This window comes from Perognathus longimembris, chromosome 6 (genome assembly GCF_023159225.1).
Source record: "Perognathus longimembris pacificus isolate PPM17 chromosome 6, ASM2315922v1, whole genome shotgun sequence".
NCBI classification, from domain to species: domain Eukaryota; kingdom Metazoa; phylum Chordata; class Mammalia; order Rodentia; family Heteromyidae; genus Perognathus; species Perognathus longimembris.
In genome coordinates, this window is record NC_063166.1 from 77,537,566 (window position 1) to 77,560,834 (window position 23,269).

The 23,269-nt window shown below is 58.0% G+C and overlaps 2 protein-coding genes across 22 annotated transcripts in view; one reads left to right on the plus strand and one right to left on the minus strand.

The window, feature by feature from the left end:
* Positions 1-13,876, plus strand: part of Eya2 (EYA transcriptional coactivator and phosphatase 2) — a 98,236-nt gene extending 84,360 nt beyond the window's left edge. Inside the window, exons 9-15 of the mRNA XM_048349581.1 lie at positions 336-425; positions 5,348-5,406; positions 6,726-6,886; positions 8,603-8,717; positions 9,201-9,322; positions 10,908-11,008; positions 13,041-13,876. Of these exons, the coding sequence (XP_048205538.1) occupies positions 336-425; positions 5,348-5,406; positions 6,726-6,886; positions 8,603-8,717; positions 9,201-9,322; positions 10,908-11,008; positions 13,041-13,121 (729 nt within the window). The 3' untranslated portion in view covers positions 13,122-13,876. The remainder of the gene's footprint in view (positions 1-335; positions 426-5,347; positions 5,407-6,725; positions 6,887-8,602; positions 8,718-9,200; positions 9,323-10,907; positions 11,009-13,040) is intronic.
* A 2,205-nt stretch (positions 13,877-16,081) lies between these two features.
* Zmynd8 (zinc finger MYND-type containing 8) overlaps positions 16,082-23,269 on the minus strand; it is an 83,196-nt gene continuing 76,008 nt past the window's right edge. For all 21 annotated transcript variants that reach the window (XM_048349576.1, XM_048349575.1, XM_048349569.1 and 18 more), the window contains 3 exons: positions 22,188-22,254; positions 18,541-18,624; positions 16,082-17,191 (listed from right to left, as the gene is read on the minus strand). In XM_048349576.1, the coding sequence (XP_048205533.1) occupies positions 17,043-17,191; positions 18,541-18,624; positions 22,188-22,254 (300 nt within the window). In that variant the 3' untranslated portion in view covers positions 16,082-17,042. The remainder of the gene's footprint in view (positions 17,192-18,540; positions 18,625-22,187; positions 22,255-23,269) is intronic.

Consider the following 23,269-nt stretch of genomic DNA (forward strand, 5'->3'; position numbering starts at 1 on the left):
TGGTTTGTGACTTTGTCCCCATAGGGCATCCTCTGTCAGCCAGCGTGGATGCTGAAATGGCAGGAATGGGGGCCGCCCAGGGGGGAGCCCCGACCCATGCGGGGTGCTCAGGAGTCTCAGAACTTGTGTGGCACCTCCTTCCCCTTCCAGGGCCGCTTTCTGGGAGTCCCAGAGGGTGGGTGTGGCCGAGAGGACCTGGCAGAAGCGGTGCCCGGGTCCCAGGCCCAGCACCCCAGGCTGCCTGGGCGCGGGGGGCGGGAGGGGGGAGCCCAGTCAGCCTCGGCCAGGGCGGAGAGGGAGGCTGCGCCCACAAGCCCGGCCCCATCTCTCCACAGGACACCACCACCTCCGTGCGCATCGGCCTCATGATGGAAGAGATGATCTTCAACCTGGCCGACACGCACCTGTTCTTCAATGACCTGGAGGTTTGTGCGGGGTGGGACGGGGCGCCATCTTTCCTTTCCTCCTTCCTCTTTATCTCTGAGAAGCTCTACTTTTTTCTTTCCACGGGGCTTGAACTCAGGTGCTGTCCCTGAGCTCTTCAGCTCAAGGGTAGCCGCCCTACCACTTTGAGCCACCGCTCCCCTTCCGGTTTTCTGGTGGTTAATTGAAGACAGGAGTCGCCTGGACTTTCTTGCCTGGGCTGGCTTTGAACTGTGATCCTCAGATCTCAGCTTCCTGAGTAGCTAGGATGACAGGTGGCAGCCACTGGTGCTGGGCTGAACACGTGTTCTAAAAGATAATAGAGAATCACATGCTTATCTAGTTTGAGGCTTCCTTGACCCTAGGCAAGACACCAGGGAGTAGGCAAAACAGGGAGAGAGCACCTTCAGAAATCAATTCATTTATTTATACCCAGCCTGTGTCACAAAGATTTGGGAAGGATTTCAAATGGAAAACAGATTTAAAGTGGAGCTGTTAAAGCAGACACAGTGATCTTAAAAAAAAAAAAAAAAGTGTCATGAATAAGGGTAAAGAGTTGTGCCCCCCCCAACCAAAAATCCCAGTTCAACATAACTACTTCAGTCAAGTTTATAGCTGATCTACGAGCTTCCTGGTCAACAAAGCGAGGAGAGAAACAAGTTGATTCCCTCCAGTGAAAGGACAGATGTCTTCCTGCCGGGACTTTGGGCGGATGAATGGATTAGGGTAGAGCTTTTCTGACTTCAGTCAGTACAGCAGAATGAAAACCAGAGGCCGCCTGCCGTAGTCCTGGCTGCGGAAGAGAGATTCTGTTCTACCAGGAAAGGGGCTAAGGTGTGAGGGGCTAACCCGCCCGGCTGGCCTGGGCCTTTGTCACCGTTGTCATCAGGAGACATGGCTGGCTTCTTTCTTGCTGCAGAGTGCAACTTTGTGTTCTGGCCGGTCGACACCAGCCACGAAGGCGGGGCAGGCCACTCTGATTCCAGGGGGGACTGGCTGGGGAAGACAGAGCCTTGGCTCAGCGTAGGGCACGGCCGGCAGTGTTTCAGGAGCCTCATGTGGTGAAGAGGAAGCAATCACAAATCCCACACCCCAGCCGGCATGGCGGCTCACCCTCCCTACCTGGGAAGCTGAATCCCAGGGTGATGGTTAGGCGGTAGTCTGGGTCTCATCTTCCAGCTAATTACCCAAAACACTGCAAGTGGAGCTGTGGCTCAAGTGGTAGAGCAAGGAAGGTCAGGGACAGACAGCACCCAGGCCCTGAGTTCAAGCCCCAGGACCAGCACAGACACAGACACAGACACACACATACTCTCTCTCTCTCTCTCTCTCTCTCTCTCTCTCTCTCTCTCTCTCTCTCTCTCGGCCTTGAGTCAGAGAGCTGGGCTTTCCTTTTCCTCCCCTGTGTGGAATACCTGCTCTGTGTGTGTGTGTGTGTGTGTGTGTGTGTGTGTGTGTGTGTGTGTGTGTGTTCAGTACTAGAGCTTGAACTCAGAGGCCTCATGCTCTTGCTTAGCTTTTTCACTCAAGGCTGGTGCTCTACCACTTGAGCCACAGCTCCACTTCCAGCCCTTTTTTTCTGGTTTATCGGAGACCAGCGTCTCATGGATTTGTTTTCCCAAGGTGGCTTGAAACTGCGATCCTCAGATCTCATCCTCCTGAGTCGCTAGGATGACAGGCGTGGGCCACTGGCGCGTGGCACTACATTGCGTTTCAACTTGAAGTATAAAATAATCCAGGAGTCCATGTTGACAGGATAAGGGGACGCATAACAAGCGGTGGGGAGGACAGACAGATCTCCAAACAGTTCACATGGATTCTGCAGCCCAAGTGAGAGTCACGTAGCTTCCTTTCCTTTTCCTTCCTTCTTTCCTTCCTTCCTTCCTTCCTTCCTTCCTTCCTTCCTTCCTTCCTTCCTTCCTTCCTTCCTTCCTTCCTTCCTTCATTTTTCCTTCCTTCCTTGGAGCTGGGCATGGAGGAAAACGAAGAACCCCCAGCAGAGCCGGGTGGCCCCGATCCACACGCGCAGTGTGGGGCACGAGGACAGCATGCACTGGGGACAGGAAGTGAGAAGCCCCCCCCCCACTTCCGGGCATCCCCATCAAAGCCCCACAGCAGCTCCTCCAGGAGCAAACCACACAAATCCCACTTAGCAATGGTCTACGCATGCTAACCCAGCAGGGGCTCGGTCGTCAGCCAGTCACAGCCTAGAAGAGCCCGGGTGATAGACAGGAGGACTAAGTTCCAGGTGGTGGCCAGGGTGGGATTGTGAGACACGAACAGACACACACGGGGAAGACCGCAGAAATCGGAATAAAGAACTAAAGTCACAGAGCTGAGTGTTAGTAGCTGTGCCTATCATCCTAGCTAACAGGAGGCTGAGATCTGAGGATCAAGATTTGAGGCCAGATTGCAAAGAGTTCGTGAAACTCTTACCTCCAGTTAACCAACCAAAAGTCAGAAGGGAAGACCAAGGCTCAGGGGGCTCACCCTTGTCATCCTAGCTACTCAGGAGGCTGAGAGCTGAGGATCATGGTTTGAAGCCAGCCTGGGCAGGAAAGTCTGTGAGAGTCTTTATTTCCAATAAACCACTCAGAAAAAGCCAGAAGTGGAGTTGTGGTTCAAGTGGTAGAGCGCTCGCCTTGAGCACGAAGAGGCCCAGGGCAGCACTTGGGCCCTGAGCTCAAGCCCTAGGACTGGCAAAAAAAAAATAAAAATAAAATAGAGTTTAGGTATGGTTCAAGTGGTCAAGGACCAGCCTTGGGTGAAAAAGCAAAGGAAGCATGTGTGGCTGAGTTCAAGCCCCAGCGCGCACGCGCACGCGCACACGGAGCTTTCAATAAGGCTACAACCCCTTTGACCACAGACCAGCCCCAGTGCCTTGGCACTGAGCTGCTGCTCCCTGCCAGAGGTGCAGACGGTCTAGATCTTTCCTTTCCCACGGAGGCCCCTGTGTGTATAGAGCTGCTGAGGTGTCCGCAGGTCATTAGAACATTGCGCGTGGATGTGGAGGCCCCCACGGTGCCTGCCTGCGTCTGTGGAGGTGTGGAGATGCGGGCGTGGCCCCCCGGGGGTGGGGGAGGAAGCCGGAGTCTCCCTGTTACAAGAGGTGGCCTTTTGAAGCTCTTTGCAGAAGTTCCCCGAGGCAGGGGGTGCCCTGGACGGGTCCCCACAGGGGCCATGAACCCTTCCTCTCCCCGTGCCAGCGGCTCCCGCAGGAGCCCCACGGGGGAGCCTCTCCCCCCCGCCCCCCCCCCCCCCCCCCGCACGGCTGGGCGGCGCTAGGTCGGCATCCCCTGCCGGAGGCCCTGCGCAGTGTCCGGCCCGGCCCTGCCCCGCAGGTAACTCTATCCGGGTCAGCCGGTGCAGTATGAGGTAGCGTCTAGCGGGGCGTCGTGGTATTTGATGAAATCCGAAATGTGATCGCTACTGTTGTCGCCGTGTAGCGCCCCGGCAATCCCCTGGCAGATGAGGAAAACAGCCTTCCCACATGCCTTTCCCCTGACGCAGGCCCGCGGAGCCCTGCCGGCTGGGGAGGGGGAGATCGCCCTGCCTCCTGGTTTCTCTATTTCTGGGCTTGTCTCCTAAAGCCAGCTCATGAGCATGTGGGCATCGGGCCTGGCTGCTTCTATGTGCTCTGCAGAGCTGGAACTCCAGGTAGCTGCAAGTAAGCCAACCCGGGGGGGGGGGGGGGTCGGGATACAGGCCCTGCCCTGCCGGTGGCACCAATCCCCCCCCCCCGAAAGAGCTGGAGAGACAGAGACAGAGGAACAGGTAGATCCACACAGAGAGCCATCCCTTGAGTTTACAGGTGGCTCACGCCTGTCACCCTAGCTACTCAGGAAACTGAGATCTGAGGAGTACAGTTCAAAGCCAGCCTGGGCAGGAAAGGCCATGGGACTCCTGTCTCCAATTAACCACCAGAAAGCTGGAAGTGGAGCCTCTGGACCACACCCAGGCCCCGAATTCAAGCCCAAGTACCATCAGGTACACACACATCTACACACATACAACTACACACCCCTAGATAACCGCACACACCCTAGCGCCCACATCCACGCCCACACCAATACACACACCCTGCACGCGCGCACACACACACACACACACACACACACACACACTTATAATTTGGTAATGTAGAGGCTGGTTTGCCAGCTCCTCCACGAATGCTCCCATCATCTCAGCCCAGGAGTTTGGCTGTACCTTCATCCTCTAAAGCAGACTGCCCAGAGAAGTTTCTGGACTTGCAGAAAGACTCACAGCATCCAGCAGTCCTGGGTGCCTGGGGCCACTGAGGCCTTGGAATGGGTCTAAGGAAAGGAAGGAAGTGGTGGTGGGGGGGGGGGGGTCCGTGGGTCACAGGTCACAGTGATTGAATGGCAGGTGACAAGCGTTCACTGAGTGAGTCACTGGTAGGATCATGGGGTGCAGAAGCTGAGGCTTGGAGACTTCAGATATCACCCCATGGAAGGGGAAGAGCTTTCCAAGCTCAGCAGGCACCTGAACCAGGCACGCGCAGCCAGGGCCCCCATTGTTCCTGGGTACTGGGTGCTGGGAAGTCCTGTCTTGTGTCTACCCACCATGTCCTATTAATAACATTGCTCTTTTCCTTGCAAAACTCTCTTGGTTGGGATGATGAAATATACACATTTTATTTCTAGTCACCTGCTCATTTATAAGGAGACCCAAAAGAAAGAGCCTCTGACATAGAGTGGAAAACCCACACGAGACCCCAAGACTCCTGCCTCCCCCCACTCCAGCTGAGCTCACCCCTCCACTCTGTCTGGGAGAGCGGTTTCCTTTCCTCCTTCTCCAGTGCTGGGGGGACCAGGACAGACTAGACAAGCCCCCCCCCCCCCCGAAGTCCACTCCCAAAGACAACTCACTGCTGCTCTTCTCTCTTCTGGCGAATTTTTCACAGGATTGTGACCAGATCCACGTGGACGATGTCTCATCTGATGACAATGGCCAGGACTTAAGGTAGGAATTTGAGGCAGAAAATACTTTGGATGGATGATGGGTGGGTGGATGATGGATGGATGGATGGGTGATGGGTGGGTAGGTGGATGATGGGTGGGTGGGTGATGGGTGGGTGGGTGGATGATGGGTGGATGGGTGATGGGTGGGTAGGTGGATGATGGGTGGGTGGGTGATGCGTGGGTGGGTGGATGATGGGTGGATGGGTGATGGGTGCATGGGTGATGGGTGGGTGGGTGATGGGTGGGTGGGTGGATGATGGGTGGATGGGTGATGGGTGGGTGGGTGATGGGTGGGTGGGTGGATGATGGGTGGATGGGTGATGGGTGGGTGGGTAGATGATGGGTGTGGGGGTGGATGATGGGTTGGGAAATGTAGATGGATGATGAATGGGTAGATGGATGGATGGATGAACTCACCTTTCTTAATTCAAAAATCAGTTCCTCAAATCACCACCACTAAAGTGCTTGGTACACATTGTTCAAGGGTTTGCTTACATCCATTTCCTTGTACTTTTTTTTTTTTTTTTTTTTTGCCAGTCCTGGGCCTTGGACTCAGGGCCTGAGCACTGTCCCTGGCTTCTTCTTGCTCAAGGCTAGCACTCTGCCACTTGAGCCACCGCGCCACTTCTGGCCATTTTCTATATATGTGGTGCTGGGGAATCGAACCCAGGGCTTCATGTATACGAGGCAAACACTCTACCACTAGGCCATATTCCCAGCCCCTCCTTGTACATTTTTTAAAGTGATGCAGGTGATATTCAAAACCAATTCTTGAGTGCTGAAGTGGGTGTCTAGTTTCTAGGGACAGCGCTCTTAGGACACAGATTCTAGAAGTCAGGTGAAGCTGCAGGAAATGAGGCAGCTTGCAGAAGAAGGGCTGGAGAATCCCAGGCTCACCCCTAGGAGATCTAAAAGGCCCGTTCCATATCCAAAGTTATTAGAATTCCTCGTCTCTAGACCCATCGTAGGACCAGGTGGGTGTGCCATCTCACGACTGAGATCCTGCCACACGGGAGGCTGGGATCACCGCCCTCATGGCTTGAGGCCAGGGTATCGGGGGACTTTCCTGCCCCGGCTGGCTTTGAACTGCGATCCTCGGACCTCAGCCTCCTGAGTAGCTAGGATTACAGGCCTGTGCCACGGACGCCTGGCTGAATCAGCGTTTTATTTGAGGCTAGATTCTTGGGGATCTTCGAAGCCAGGGCCCCGCTCCTCCCCCAGTGCTCGATGCCCTGTGCGACCCGGTGGCACCCCAGGGCCCGTGGCGGGTCTACGGGGCCTGGTCTGCTCACACTAACGCCACCCGTGTCCCCTCCCCAGCACCTACAACTTCTCCACGGACGGCTTCCACAGCTCGGCGCCGGGGCCCGGGCTGTGCCTGGGCGCGGGCGTGCATGGCGGCGTGGACTGGATGAGAAAGCTGGCCTTCCGCTACCGGCGCGTGAAGGAGATGTACAACACCTACCGCAACAACGTGGGCGGTGAGCGGCCCCGGGGGCACGGGGGGCGGCCCCCGGGGGAGGGCACACCGGCCCCTAGGGGGCCCCCCATCCCACCCCTGTGCCAGGCACTGTGCTGAGAGTCCCCGCACCCCAGCTCTTCCGTGTTTCTCCGGGAGACTGTGGTCCCAGAACACGGTGGGGCCTGCGGGGCTTCCAGAAGGCGTCCTTGCTGCAGCCGGGGCCAGGGCTGAGGTGCGTGGGGGAAGGCGGGCTCCCACGCCCCACCCATGCCCAGTCTAGAACCCGGGGAGGCAGGAAGTGCACGGCCCTGGAGGGACGCGACCTGAGGCCTGCTGGGAGCAGGCACCGGAGCGCCATCCCGAGAGCTGGTTAGAAAGGCGCGACCTGTGCCGGGCGCCGGTCCTGTGTGCCTGAACCCCAGCGCCTGTGAGGCTGAGCAAGGATGGTTGAGAGTTGAAAGGGGGCGGGGTTCAGCCTGGGCTACCTAGCAAGATCCTGTCCCCAGAAAACGAGAAACAAGAAATGCGTGACTGGGGCTGGGGATATGGCCTAGTGGCAAGAGAGCTCGCCTCGTATACATGAAGCCCTGGGTTCGATTCTCCAGCACCACATATATAGAAAATGGCCAGAAGTGGCGCTGCGGCTCAAGTGGCAGAGTGCTAGCCTTGAGCAAAAAGAAGCCAGGGACAGTGCTCAGGCCCTGAGTCCAAGCCCCAGGACTGGCCAAAATAAAGGAAAAAAAAAGAAAGAAAGAAAGAAATGCGTGACTGAGGCCCCACCCAGGCGACTGGCTTCCGAGTCTCATTTTTAATGCGTTTCCCCCATGAGGGGCGATACTGAAGCAGAAGGAGGGTTGGAAGTCACTGGTTCTCACACCTGACAGGACTCCCTGGGCCCCGGACTTTATCTTAAGACCCAGGCTGAGAGAAGACAGTCAAGTTCAGAATATCCAGATCAGCTGCCAACCCCCTCGCCGCTATTTCCTCCTGTGCCCAGCAAGTCAGTCAACCCCCTCAACCCTGTTTCCGCCCCTAAGAAGTAGAAGTAAAATTAGTGCCCCCCCCTCAGGGGCTGCAGGAATGAAATGAAGCAAGCCACGCTAAAAGCACGGGGCCACGCACACAGTGAGAACTTGATGGGTGCCAGTCGTTGTGGCTTTTTCCTCTTACAAACTGTTTTTACTGTAATAGCATAAGCTCCATGATCTGTACGTTCTCTTCATCTCAGCACATTCACTGCTGATTACACTACTGTGATAGGGTGGATGGATGGATGGGTGGATGGAGGGATGGGTGGATGGATGGACGGGTGGGTGTATAGGTGGATGAACTGATGGATGGATGGGTAGGTGGATCGGTAGATGAATGGATAGATGACTGAGAGGATGTATGAATGGGAGGATAGATGGATGGATGATGGATGGATGAATGGATGGGTAGGTGAATAGGTAGGTGGGTACACAGGTGGATGGATGGGTAATGGGTGGTGGATGGATGGATGGTGGGTGGGTAGATGGATGATGGATGGATGCATGATGGACAGATGACAGGTAGGTAGAACAGTCTGTGGATGGGTCTATCTGTTGGTCCCAGAATAGGGGGAGGAGTCACTGGATCGAAGTGAGTTAGTTCTGGGGTGCTCTGATTTGGACAGTCTTGATGCTGTGTTGGGCAGCCTGCCTCTGTCTGGACCTTTCTAACACACCTCGTCCTTCCTTCCTTCCTCTGTGTGCAGGCTTGATCGGCGCTCCCAAGAGGGAGGCGTGGCTGCAGCTGCGGGCGGAGCTGGAGGCGCTGACGGACCTGTGGCTGACCCACTCTCTGAAGGCGCTGACGCTCATCAACTCCAGGCAAGCCCCGCCCGCTCGCCCGCTGCCGCCCCTCTCCTCCCAGCCCACGGCGGTGGCGCCCCCATTTCCACGCATTTCCTAGGGCCGACACCCCGAGTTACCGGCGTGGATTCCAGGTTTCTGGGCTCTCCAAAGACCAGAGCCGTCCTTCACCCCAGTCCCCACTTCTCCCCCTTGCCCTGTGCTCGTCCCACGGGGCTCCATTCCGCCCCGGAGCCCCGGAGCTGATGTGGTGTGTGTGGCTCTCACAGAAGCAAACACACAGCAACAAACCACTGGCTTCCCAATAAGGCGAGCATGGTCGCCATAGTGCGCGCAGGGGCAGGCAGCTTGGGGCTTCCAGGAGGAAGATCTGTGGCTCCCCGCTCCCCCCAGCCTTAAGATGACCACCCCCCCACCCCCGCTCCACCCCCGGCCCCCACCCACGGCAGGCCTCCCCCTGTGGGGCCTTGGGATCTGACCCAGCATCTCCTTTGTCCTCAGGCCCAACTGTGTCAACGTCCTGGTCACCACCACGCAGCTGATTCCCGCGCTGGCCAAGGTCCTGCTGTACGGCCTGGGCTCCGTGTTTCCCATTGAGAATATCTACAGCGCTACCAAGACAGGTGGGCAGGGGGCCCCCAAACGTGACTCAAACCCCTTCCCCGGGAAGCAGGCCGAGTGAGCGGAGCCAAGCGCCCCGCGTCAGGGCCAGTGATCTGCACTGTCGCCCCCCCCCCCCTCCCGGCCCTTTTTCTCAGGGATGTCGCTTGGGAGGGGAGCTGATACTATTCCATCCCCCCGTGTCTTCCACACGTACGAGAAAGCCAGAGACGCGGCTACACAGCAGAGCGCAAGCCGAGCAAGCAGCAAGCGGGAGATCCTGAGTTCCGATCTCAATACCTCGCGCGCGCACACACACACACACACACACGCGTGCACGCACACACGTGTGCATGCACACACAGAGTCGGCACAGAGACGTTTACAGTTGGAAGTGTTAACCTTTCTCTTTCTTTCTGGAACCAAACAAAAGCTCAGTTGCTGGTGGTTTGGAGGCGTTTTCTTAACACAGTTGGGTGGGGTTTGGGGCCAGGTCTGAATTTTCCCAGTCGTTACCACGACGTCAGGTGCTTTTATGTCACCGTTGCCGTTGGGGCCGGCATGGAGGCCCCGCGAGCCTTGCAGCCTCTTTTCTTCTCTTCTTTCAGTACTGGGGGTTGAGCCCCATGCCTGGCATGTGCAAGGCCAGGTGCTCTACCCCTGGGGATTTTGGTTGTTGAGATGAGGTCTTTCTTGCTAACTTTTTGCCTGGGCTGGGCTTGAACTCCTCCCGCCTCCACCTCCCAGGACCTGGGATTCCCGGTGTGTGCCACTACACTGGGCTTTTCACTTCCTCGGTATTGTTATTACAAAGGTGATGTGCAGAGGGGTTACGGTTCCACGAGTCACGTAAAGAGTACATTTCTTTTCGGGCCGTGTTGCCCCTTCCTTGGCTCTCTTCCAGTTTTCCCCTCCCGCCCCACCCACAAGTAGGACAGTTCTTTTCCAACGTGGTATCTAGAGAGTACCACGGTTGCACCTGTTCTTTTATTTCTTTTTAAATTGTGGGAAAATAGCAATGTATGTGCTAGTACTGGGGCTTGAACTCAGCACCCGGGCGCTGTCCCTGAGCTTTTAGGCTCAAGGTTGGTGCTCCCACTTGAGCCACACAGCACCACTTCCGGCTTCTTGGCGGGGTAATTGGAGATGAGAGTCAGCCGGTCCTCTGCCCTCAGCCTCCTGAGTGGCTGGGGTTACAGGCGTGAGGCACCGGCACCGGCTAAAACTTCTTAGCCTTGTACTTTTTCTTCGTGGTTGCTTGGGATGGAATTTGAGGCCCATGTGCGCTGAGCCACGCCCCTGGCCTGATTTTTTTTTTGGGGGGGGGGATTTGTTTGGCTTGTGTTTGTTTGTTTGTGGGTTCTATCCACTTGTGCCCTGCTGGGTGCGGGACCCAAGGGCTCACCCCCACCTGTGACCCATTCCTGTGCACGCGTGAGCCCAGCCTCGTGCAAACGCAACGGCGTTTCCTGAGGGAACTGCTCAACCTCTCTGGGTCCCAGCACTGGGTGTGAGGATGGGAGGGAGGATCACGGGTTGGGGGGGGGGGCGCTGGCCTGGGGTGCAGGCAGCCTCACCCTCCGTCTCCCCACCCCGTCCGCCACGCAGGAAAGGAGAGCTGCTTCGAGAGGATCATACAGAGGTTCGGCCGCAAAGCCGTCTATGTCGTCATTGGCGACGGGGTGGAAGAGGAGCAAGGGGCAAAGAAGGTGATTGATGGATGGATGGTGATTCGTGGTGATTCACGGTGCGGGGGGGGGGGGTGGTCTCCTGCTCCCCCTTCTTCCCAAGTGAGCCCCAGCGCGGCCCCTCTTTCCTGTTTCTCCGTTTGCAAACGGCAGAAGCATCTCAAGTCATTTCCTCTGCAAATCCCGGGGCTCCCTGGCCGGGGCGGCCTCCCCCTCCCGCCCGTGGGCCTGGCGCACGTGCAGGCCCCTCGCTTCACGCGGGTTAATAAAGGCGGCATTAAGCTAATGAGAAAGCAAGCAAGGCGGCATCTGCGCTCCCGGAGAGGCGGGCGGGGGAGAGGGGCTTGTGGCGGAAAGCAGCAGCTGCCCAGCCCCGGCTCTGGATCTGCCAACAGCACCCCAGAGAGCCGCGCCCCACCTCCACCCCGGCCCGGGACGCCCACTGTTAATGGCGCGGAGCTTAACTCGGGGGTCCTGGCCGCCCCGCTCCTCCCTGGCAGCAAATCCCAAGGAAATGCAAAATATACAAAGCCATGAAGTCAGCCAGCTCCCTGGGGTCCAGAGAAAGTTCTGGAAGGGGGTGCTGCAGACATTTTACAGGGCTCTCTTCCCTGGCCAGATGGCTCTTCTCTGGAGGAGGGTGCCCCCCCCCCCCGGCCCTAAGCCCTGCCTTTGCACACGGCCCCTTGCTCGAGGGCTAGCTGCTCCTCCTCTGTCAGGACTTGCGTGGGGGGTTGCTGTGCTCCAGCGGGGGGGGGGGGGGGCGGCCTTGGCGGGGCCCTGACTGTGAGCCGGCTCCAGTGCACAGGACGCAGCCCGGGGAGCACCGAGTGGAGGGAGACCCCGGCGGAGGGGAGGCGGGAATCAGGGCGCGCCTGGCTGGGGATGCCAGTGGAGAACATCCCCGGGGAACCGGGTTCCGAAGGCGGAGCCAGCGCAGCCGCAGCTGCGGCCCTGGGTGCCCGGCCAGGCAGACGCAGCAGCTTTCCTGAGCGCCCAGGACGCCGGTACCTGCGGGTCTGCGAGCCAGGAGAGGGCGTTGAGCAAAGCCTGCGCAGGCTCACGGTGGCACCTAGGGCTGCTTTTTGAAGGGTGCATTGTATTCCTGGGAGGAAGACAGGAGGAAAACACGGGGCAAATCACACAATGATTTAAACACCCCTGACAAAGTGTGTGTGCTGGATGGAATTCAACATTTTTCTTTGAATTTTTTTTTTTTTTTTGGTGGTGGTGGCAATAATGCTGCCTATTTTTGAGACAGTCTTCATTTTTTCCCCCCAATGTCACAATCCTCCTATTTTAATTTCCCGCCATCGCTGGCACGACAGGCATGCGCCGCTACGTGCAGCTATTGCTTGAAGCGAGTCTCAAGCTCCTTTGCTCCATCTGACCTCAAACCTCCAGATCTGAGCCTCTCAAGTAGCTGGGGTCACAGGCACCGGCTGCCAGCCGCTGGCTCGTCATTTCTTTTGATTTTTTTACTTAATTAAAAAAAAAACTGCACCTGGCCCAAAACTGTGTGTGCTTAATCTGCAAATAAGGCGGGCTCCCCTCTTTTTAAAGTCTATTGTCTAGCTTTACAAATAAATTGGGGGAAGAAACCCAGGAAATAATAACAACTTGTATCTGGCCAAACAAACCACCAGTGAGTGGCAGCAAATCAGACGAGCTGTGTCACGTGACTACAGAGCAGTCAAGAGTGCAGTCTGTTTGGTCAGATCTCTGGGTCTTAAGAGCCCCGGGGGCTGGGACTGGAGCGTGTGAGCACGGGGTCAGTGCGATTGTGGAATCAGTGCGTGACCGCGGGGGTCAGCGTGTGGTCTCGGGGTCGGTCAGTCAGTGTATGATGACAGGGCAGTGTGTGGTCGCGGGGGGTCGGTGTGTGATTTCGGGGTCAGTGCACGATCATGGGGTCGGTCAGTCAGTGTATGATGACAGGGCAGTGTGTGGTCGCAGGGGGTCGGTGTGTGATCGCGGGGTTAGGGCATGACGCTGGGGTGGGTGCGCGACCGCGAGGTCAGGGCCCGTATAACCTGCCCCTTGTATGTCCCAGCACAACATGCCTTTCTGGCGGGTGTCCTGCCACGCTGACCTGGAGGCCCTGCGCCACGCGTTGGAACTGGAGTATTTATAGCTGTGTCACGGGCTCCACCTGCTCTAAGATCCTCATCCCTCCTGCCTCCCCGCGACAGCCCAACACCTGGACACAGGACACCAGGCAGCCTCCGCCCTTGGGGACGCCTCCACCGCCACCTCAGAAGTGCCCGTCCTGTTCAAGCCGGCGTCCGGCGTCCGGCGGAGCGGAGTGCCAGTGGAAGGCAGCCTGGGTGACCGGGGCTGGCGGGAAGCCACGTCCTGCCCCAAGACTCGGCCAAGGAGCGGAGGCTGCAGTCATGGGGACAGAGGAGGCGGCGGAGGCGGGGGCGGGGGCGGGCTCGTTTCTCTTCTTAATTTATGGACGAATCTCGTGACTGTGTTGTGCCCTCGTACCTGTCTTGGTTTTCTTAGTGGTTGGTTTGGGTTTTGAACTGGCACACAGGGGGTCACAGTTCTCCACGAGGTGCTAGGGGTGGGGGGGGTCATCATTCCTTGGACATCCGTAAGGAAGACAGTCGGGGGGCTGCCGGGGACACCCCGGCTTATTCGTGTTTTCAAGACCCCTCCTGCCATCACACCACGCGGACAGTGTTGTGCCTTATGCTGACATCTTGCTTTCTTGGAAGAGGGGAACACGGAAAGGAAGTGGAACTTTGTGACGGACAAAAGGCGTAAAATAAAACCACGTTTACATTTTGAAGCTCACGGCAGCTCCTTGGCTCCCACTCTTGGGGTGGTTTTGTTCAGTTGCAAAATAAAACCCAGTGTAAACTGGTGTTCAGTCAAATGAGAACAGAGAGAGGCATGTCTCTCTCTGAGTGGCTGCTGGGTTGGCCTCAAGCCTGGGGAATGCCTCTTAATGGCTTCCAGCAAGGGCTGGGAAGGTGGCCTAGTGGTAGAGCGCTTGCCTAGCATGCATGGAGCCCTGAGTTCCATTCCTCAGCACCACATACACGGAAAAAGCCCAAAGTGGTGCTGTGGCTCAAGTGGTAGGGAGCCAGACTTGAGCAAAAGAAGCTGAGCCAGTGCCCAGGCCCTGAGTTTAAGGCTCAGGACTAGCACCCCTCCCCCGCCCAAATCTTTGAGCAAAATCATCCATTCATGAGAGCCCTGAGAAATGAAACTATAGGGTGTGTGTGTGTGTGTGTGTGTGTCCATCCTGGGGCTTGAACTCAGGGCCTGGGTGCTGGACCTGAGGTTATTTTGCTCAAAGCTAACTACCACTTGAGCCACATTTCTGGCTGGGGGGTGGTCTTGGAGATGATTCTCACGGACTTTTCTGTCTGGGCTGGCTTTGAACCACAATCCTCAGATCTCAGCCTCCTGAGCAGCTAGGGTCACAGGTGTGCGCCACCAGCACCCAGCTTGTAGGTCTTTTGTATAAATAAGGCTTGGGTGAGGTAAAAGCTAAACGGACTGGACTGGGTCACATTTTCCCACCAATGGGGCTGATGGACGCCAGCCCAGCACCAGTGAGGCTGTGCTCGCCAGTGGCCACCAGAGGGCGTTGTACGACGCCGCAGCCAGCTCCAGGTGGAGTGGACCAGGAAGCAGGCTTGATTGAAGGAAAGTAGCTCAGTCACCAGAGATGGACTCCGGCCCCAGGATGGCCAGTAAGGGTCAGCTTGCCCAGGAACTTACTCCCGGCAGACAGGATGTCTTGACAGGGTAGCGCATGGGCAATGGGTCCCCAATTTTTTTCTGAATATTCTGTTCCAATACTTGTTCCTGTACTCAAGCTTAAACATGGCACAGGTGTCAAGGTGGTTTACATACCCTAGGGAGACGGGATTTGTTTCTGTACTCAGGAGCTCACTGGGTACAGTTTCTAACCGAGTTTCAACAGTAGAGCCAGGATCCTGTGACTCGTGCCTGTAATCCTGGCTCCTCAGGAGGCTGAGGTCTGAAGATTATGGTTCAAAGCCAGCCCGGGAAAGAAAGTTCCCGAGAATGTTTATCTCTAAGAACCACCAAAAACAAACAACAAAAATCACCCAACAACAAAGTGGTGCTGTGGCTCAAGTGGTAGAGCGCCAGCCAGCCTTGAGCACAAAAGCCCAGGGACAGGGGCTGGGGATATAGCCTAGTGGCAAGAGTGCCTGCCTCGAATACACGAGGCCCTAGGTTCGATTCCCCAGCACCGCATATACAGAAAACGGCCAGAAGCGGCGCTGTGGCTCAAGTGGCAGAGTGCTAGCCTTGAGCAGGAAGAAGCCAGGGACGGTGCTCAGGCCCTGAGTCCAAGCCCCAGGACTGGCCAAAAAAAGCCCAGGGACAGCACGCCAGACCCGAGTTCGAGTCCCAAGACCGGCACCAACCAATAAAGAAATTCAATAGTAAAGTTGGGGTCAAAAATGAGCATGACGAGAACCCCAGCCAGCTGGTGGGTGTGGCCTGACCCTGCACCCCCTCCCACAGGCACAAGAACCCAGACCCACAGGAAGGGGCCCGAGCTCTCCTGCAGGCTGGCTCGGCCTCTGAGGCGCGCTGGGAGTGGGGTGAGAAGCAGCCCCCCCAACCCATCCCGTCGCCCACATCACCGACGACACGCGGACACGTACGGTGCTCCCGGCGAAGCGAGACTCTCGTCCCCCCCGATTAACCAGCAAAAAGCCGGGAGAAATGGAGCTGGGGCTCAAGTGGTAGAGTGCCAGCCTCGAACAGAAAAACCTAAGCAAAGCCGGGTGCCGCAGGCTCCTCCTGTAATCCCGGCTCCCCAGGAGGCTGACATAGGAAGATTGCAGTTCAAAGCCAGCCCAGGCAGGAAAGGAAATTCCAATGAACCACAGGAAAGCAGGAAGTGGAGCTGTGGCTCAAAGCGGTAGAGGGCAAGCCTTGAGCAAGGGCGCTCGTGGGCGGGACCCAGGCCCCGAGTTCAAGCCCCACCACTGACAGGAAGTTTTTTTTTTTAAAGGTGAAGAATCTGAAAACTGGGGAGAGGGCCCCAGAGGCAGCTCCGTGTGAGTCCGCTGGCTCAGTCACAAACAGACGCCATCATCAAAAAAGATATTTAAGTTTAATACAAATTTTATACAAAGAAAATATGAAAAAATACTTCCATATGCTAAAAGCAATTATGCCTCACAAATAAGGCCAGCTAGGCTAGTTTTTGTTTTGACAACTGCAATTCACAACTGTTCTCTCCCTGTCGCTCGCTCCGTCTCTGGTTTTCTTCTAGTATCTTCTTTTTTTCTAATGGGGGGTAGTGGGGGGGGGGGAGACTAGCTGGAAACTGTACAGTTCGCATCCTCTTATCGACAATGGAAAGTAAACAAGACTAAAATGTACAACAGAATGTACTGGAATGATATCGTACAGTTAATGTTCTCATATACACAGATCGCCTCCCGCGCGCGTCCGTGGCGTGATGGCAGACCGCGCGCGTGCGTGGAACAGGCCCGGGTTCCTTGCCCACGGCTGGGCTTCGTGCTTCCCTCAACACGCGGCGCTCACGCGGTCATAAATAACACGGGACGTGCGCCGGCCGCGACCCGGCTCCCACGGGGAGGGAGAATCACGGGGCAAAGCCGAGTCCGTGGGCCGCGCAGGGTGCTTCCCACAGATCTTTTTGTAAACAAGGGTACTGGTTTCCCTTTGAGGAGGAATCCCACGAATCACTCACGCGCGGCCTCTGGCGTGGGGGGGGGCGGGGAATGGCTTCGGAGTGGAGCCCCGCGTGCACGGCCGGCCTGGACCTCCGGACCCCGCCGTGGCAGGGGCTCGCCTCTGGGGAGCGGTCACGGCCATCCCCCCCCCCCCCCCGCCACCTGCCCCGGGCCGGGGGTCCCCGGTGGCCGTAGGGTTTTTCGTCGTATGTTGTTTTTGCTTTGTCATTTTTTTTCATAAGTTAAACGTCCATAGAAATATAAAGGGGCAGGCGCTCTAGGGGCTATCCACAAGTGTACACGTGTACAGCGCGGCGCGGGGCCGCCGAGGGCAGCCACCGTCCCGGGGCGCCCTAGTCCCAGAAGGGGTCCAGCCGCGTCTCCTTGGCCAGGAGGCTCTTGGCGCCGGCGCCGTGCTCCGCCCGCGTGGAGCTGCGCTTCTCCTCGCCGCCGCCGCCGCCGCCGCCGCTCCGGGTCCCGCTCTTGCTGCTCCGGGAGTGATCTGCGGGACAAAGGCAGGGCTCACCCACCCGCCTCCGCCCACGCACGCACCCCGCCGTCCCCCCAGGACTGCAGACGCTCACATCAGGGCTGAGCACTGCCCCCCCCCACCCCCCCATTCCCACCCGGGACACCAGATCCCGGCACGGGCTGCCCGCCAGGGGCGGGGGCTCCCCTCATCTATTTATAGACAAAGCACATGGGGCCACCCCAGGGAGAGGCCAGGGTGCTGGGCGGGGGGACGGGCCGGATGACCCAGCCAGGGGACACAGATGCCCCCGGACCCAAGGAGGGCACGCCACCACCCAAGATGGCTCCGGGGACACTCGGGCTCGGAGCGGGGCTGGCTGAAGAGGAGGCGAAGGCGAGGAAGAGCTCCCGCCACCCGATGCCGGTCCTGCCCGGCGCTGGCGGCTCACGCCTGTCATCCAGCTACTCAGCGGGGAGGCTGAGATCTGAGGATCATGGTTCAAAGTCAGCCTGGGCAGGAGAAGTCCCCGAGACTCTGATCTCCCGTGAACCACAAAAAGGTGGAAGTGAACCTGTGGCTCAAGTGGTAGAGCTCTAGCCTTGTGAGAAAAGAGGAAATGGCTGGTGCCCAGGGCCATGAGTTCAAGCCCCACTACCGCCATTAAAAAAGAACAGAAAGGAAAATAAAGCTAGCGAGCAGGCCAGGCGACAGCCCCAAACCAGGCCCGAGCCGCGCACCGCTCGGTGCCCGGCGGCCTATCCCCGAGAGCACGGATTGGTGTCCTTCCTGTTTAATTCTCCGGGGGGCGGGGGCGGGGGGCAGGGGTAGAAAGAAGTGAGGGGTGAGGCTCAGTCCTGCCGGCTGGGGCAGGTGAAGAGGAGCCCTCTCCCCCCCCCCCCCCCGAATTCCTCATGAGGACCATTCTCTCCTGCCAAGCCCCGGGCAGCGGCAGGCTGACAAGAGCTGTGTTTGATCAGGGGTACCAAGCGGGCTAAAGATCTCGGGGTTCACTCAGGAAGCTCCCCTCAGCCTAGCACAGAGGACCCAAGTTGGGCAGTGTTGGGAGACAGGCCGGGCGGGGGCAGAGTCTTCCCTGAGAGCCCCAGTTCCCCTCGGCACACTCGCCCACGCTGTGGGCTCCTCTCGAGGGGTCTGGGAGGAAGGTTGTTGGTCTGGGGGTGCATGAGAACCGCCCCCCCCAGTGAGGGTGCCAAAGCTCACCACATCCTCCCTGTGCTGGGGTCACAGGAAGCTGAGGCCTGGCCCCAGGGGCCCCGGAACGCAGTAGGAAGGCGCGGTGAGGCCCGCCCTCCCCCCACAGGACGGACACGCGAGGAACACGGACACACACAGGACAGGGCCGCGGCAGTGGTACTTACACTTGTGGGCTGGGTAGGTGGGGTGCGGCTGGCGGTCGGTGGAGGTTGGGGCGCAGGTGGCTGGCTTGTCACACCTTTTGCTCACTGAAGAGACAGCACAGGGAGCCTCAGCGTCTGCCCCCCGGCTCGACGCCGGCCACGCACCCCATGTCTCGCCGCCTGCCCACCAGGGGGCTCCTGGCACCCCCGTGGTGAGTGACCCCGCCGTCGCGTCACGCACTCCAAACCTGACACATTCAGCTTTTACACATGCCAACCAAGCCACAGGCACAACCGCTGGGGACACGCACGACACCACAAGCAACTGGGGCTCGGGGACACGCGCGCCCCACAACCAGACACCAGCCCCGACACTGCACCCCGTGACACCATTCCAGATACCCCATGTGACCAGTCGCCAATGTCCCGGGCACCAGGCCAGGGACGGTGCAAGCCAGCTGGCTACACAGGGAGACCCTGTCTCCAAAAAGGGAAGAGAGAGGGGGTAATGGAGGAGGGAGGGAGAGAGAAATGAAGGAAAGAAAGGAGGGAGAGGGAAGGAAAGAGGAATAAGTGAAAGAAAGGAAAGGAAGGAGGGAGAGGGGAAGAGAGAGAAGGAGAGAGGAAGGAAGAGAAGAAGGAAGGGAGGGAGGGAGGGAGGGAGGGAGGGAGTAGAGTCTGATACAGCTAGGTACTAGCTGAGATCTGAAGATCACAGTTCGAAGCCAGCCAGGGCAGGAAAGTCCATGAGACTCTAATCTCCAGTTAACCACCAGAAAACCAGAAGTGGGGATGTAGCTCAAGCGGCTAAGTGCCCGTCTTGAGCAAAAAAGCTCAGAGCCAGTGCCCAGGCCCTGAGTTCAAGCCCCAGGGCTGGCGCGCGAGCAAACGCGTGTGCACACACACACACACTCACACACACACAATTAAAAGAGATACAGGAGGAAAACGAGGACAGGAACCTCGGGACAATGCCCAGCTACACAAGGACAGGGCCTGAGCGGCAGTGATGTGACAGGGTCTCCACACTCCAACTCCTTAGAGCCCGAGACAACACGCACGCCGCCCCGCCGAGGGCCAGGCGGAGGGAAGGCGGCCCGACAGGGCAGGGGACGGGGTGAGATGGCTGACAGAGGAGGCGGGGTCTCCGCAAAGTCACACGAGGGACCCCAACGCTGCACCCTTCAAACTGGACCTCGCCAAGAACCTCCGAAGGCAAAGCCAAGCGCAGAGCACCCGTCATCAGGAAGCGGCGAACATCCGGGGCTCGCGGTTCAGGGCCAGCCCGGGCAAATAAAAAAAGTCCTCAAGACACCAGCAAAAAGCCAGCACGTGGGTGTGGCTCAAGGGTGGATTGCCAGCCAAGCAAAACCTCTAAAGAAGACCCCAAGATCAACCCAGGACACCATCTGCATTCAGAAGCCAAATGAGGGGGCGGGGCAAGATGGGTGTGGGGGGGGGGCTCACCCCACTTCTCTTCCTAGAAGATCCCTTTGCCATTCCAGGACCTGGCCCCTCACTCAGCACTGGCAACATCGCAGGGGGGGGGGTTTGGCCCGAGACTTTATTTTTCCTTTGGTGCCCATGTTGGGGCTTGAACTCAGGACCTGGGCACTGTCCCTTCAGTTTTTTCTTATTTGCTCAAGGCTGGTGCTCTACCACGTGAGCCACACCTCCACTTCCTCAGACACGAGCGTCTCGTGGCTGTTCCTGCCCCAGCTGGCTGCGAACCACGACCCTCAGACCTCTGACCCCGGAGTAGTTAGGATTCCAGGTGTGAGCACCGGGGCGCCTGGCGCTGAGGGGTCTCACAGACCCAGGAGAGCCGTGGCAACGGGGCATGATCTGTAAAGTCCAGATCAACCCCACCCAGCCACCACCACCGGCCCAGTTCCCATCTCCTGTCCCCGCCCCCTCACCGGCAGCCTCCGCCCCCCACCCCCGGGGACCTGAGGCGCTTCAGGCTGGGGATTTGAGGGCTCCAGCCGCAGGCCCCGAACCGCCCGTGGCCAGCTGTACCCTTCAAGGCTGCCCGAACTGGTGCCCAGGTCCTGGTCTCCTTCGCCTCGACTGGACCACTGAGATCTCACGGCCGGCCTCCGGCGTGCAGTGGCCACCCCTCCCCAGCGCCCTGTTCTGACACAGTTTCCCAGCCCTGGCCCGCCTTGCGCCACCGAAGGTGACACACCCGCGCACGTCTCCCAGCGGATTTTCTAACGCAAAGACCACCGGGAAGGAGCACCAGCGGGGGCCACACGGGGCGGACGTTTGCGAGACCCCCTTTTCAACAGAAGATGCCCGGCACAGAGCTGCACATCAGCTCCCCAGAGGCCGGGGATCGGGAGGACGGCGGCTCCCCAAGAACCCGTGCAAAGCCACGCCCAAGGCCAAGCCGGGCACGGTCGCGTACGCCTGTCATCTCACAAAGTGAAGACCTCGTCTCCAACCCAGTACTGCCCGAAAGACACAAATCACCAAAATTCAGGGCTGAGGGCATGGCTCTGCCTTGCCGATGTGAGGCCTTAAGTGCAAACCCCAGGGGCTGGGGATATGGCCTAGTGGCAAGAGCGCTTGCCTCGTATACTTGAAGCCTAGGGTTCGATTCCCCAGCACCACATATACAGAAAATGGCCAGAGGTGGCGCTGTGGCTCAGGTGGCAGAGTGCTAGCCTTGAGCAAGAAGAAGCCAGGGACAGTGCGCAGGCCCTGAGTCCAAGGCCCAGGACTGGCAAAAAAAAAAAAAAAAAAAAAGTGCAAACCCCAGCCCTGCCAAAAGGGAAAAAGTAAACATTAAACCTTTCATCACAACTTCATCAACAACGACAAACAAGGATCAATTAAACTTGTCCTTAGTAGGAAACATCTCTCCCATTAGCACCAACGCAAACCAAATCCTACTACTACAGTAAAGGCAAGAGTTAAGCCAGGCATGGGAGCACACGCCTGTAATCCCAGCACTCGGGAGGCTGACGGAGGAGGACTGAGAACTCAAGGCCAGCCGGGGCTGAGCTCTAGAGCAAGATGGATAAGAGTGCTTGTGAGGAGTGAAGGAACGAGAGAGGGCCCACACCTGCCGTCCCAGCTACAGCACAAGAATAAAACAGGAGGAGGGAGGTCCTGTGATCAATTCAGGGCCGGGTTCCGCTTCTCCCTCGAGCCTGCCACGCGCCCCCGTTCCAGGCCCCCGCGGAGATGACCCCCAGATGGGCCCCCAGCCGACACAGGCACGGGGCAAGGGGCCACTCAAAAGGCACAATGGCCATGAAGGCGGGCTCTGGTCAGCCCGTCTCCGAACTGGCTCGTTGACATCCCTAGGGAGAGGGGACAAGGAGACTCCACACCCCTACACCGACTAGAGGGCCCCCAAGAGGGAAGGCTCGACTGCAAAGGCCCCTCCACCTCACAGTCTTGGTCTCCTCACTCTCTGAGGGCGCTGAACCCCATGGCACATGAAGTTCCTCTCAATAAACACACAGCCAGCGTGTAAATCCCAAGTGTGCAAACAGCTGCCTGGACACTGCCCTGCCACACTCGAGCCCCAGGGCGCTCCAGGTCACCCCCAAGGACTCCAAATCGTCTGAAAACCACTGCCAGAGTCTCCCTGACAAATCAGCCCCCACAGGACCTGAGAAGCAGGCAAGGCCTTCCTCCCGCCAGGGTCGACATACCAGAGCCCTGGCTGGCGCCCAGGAGAATGGAGGAGGGCGTCTCTCTCGAGCCGGAAAGGTCCAGGGTCTAGAAGTGCAAAAAGGAAAGAGGCACTCAACTCAGGATGCCAGCGGCATCCTCGGGGGGCCCCCCCAAGAGTCCTGCAAGTGCACCCCACTGCCCACAAGCCACCTCGGGGTCCTCTGTGTGGGGTGGCCAGGAAGGGGGAATCACACACCTTGTGCATCTTCTGCCGGGCCAGGGCGTGGCAAGGCGGCCGGCCCCTTACTCAACCCTGAACCCCACCTCCCCACTTCTAGAACATTCACGGTCCACGACATGCACTACGACTCCCAGTACAACCCACCACCCTCTCCATTTTTGGTGAATCAAAGAAGGAAATATATTTTACATCGGGCCTGGCACGGGTGGCTCTCGCAGCAAAGGTCAGGAGGATCAAGGTTCTGGACTGGTTCGGGCAATAAATACATAAATAAATAAATTTCACAAGGCCCCATCTCAACCAATCGTTGGCTGTCGTGATGAACGCCTCTTGTCTCAGCTACAATGGGCAGCTTAAATACAAGGACTATATGGGCCAGGCTGGCCCAGGCAGAATGAGGCCTTACCTCAAGAATACCTCGACCTCAGGGCTGGGGATATGGCCTAGTGGCAAGAGCGCTTGCCTCGTATACATGAAGCCCTGGGTTCGATTCCCCAGCACCACATATACAGACAACGGCCAGAAGTGGCGCTGTGGCTCAAGTGGCAGAGTGCTAGCCTTGAGCAAAAAGAAGCCAGGGACAGTGCTCAGGCCCTGAGTTCAAGGCTCAGGACTGGCAAAAAAAAAAAAAAAATACCTCGACCTGGAAGGTTAGAGCACCTGCCTAACAAGTCTAGTATTGTCAAAACTCAAGTTAGTTCACTTGATTTCACATCAACCTCTTGTGGGCAGTAGTCAGCGAAACCAAGGTACAATTTCATTTTTCGTGATACCGACTCTGTAGCTAGGATGCAAAGGAGAACCAAGAGACGTGGACTACATTTGAATGTCACAGACAGCGCACACAGGGACGGGCCAGGTGACCACAGCAACCCGTTA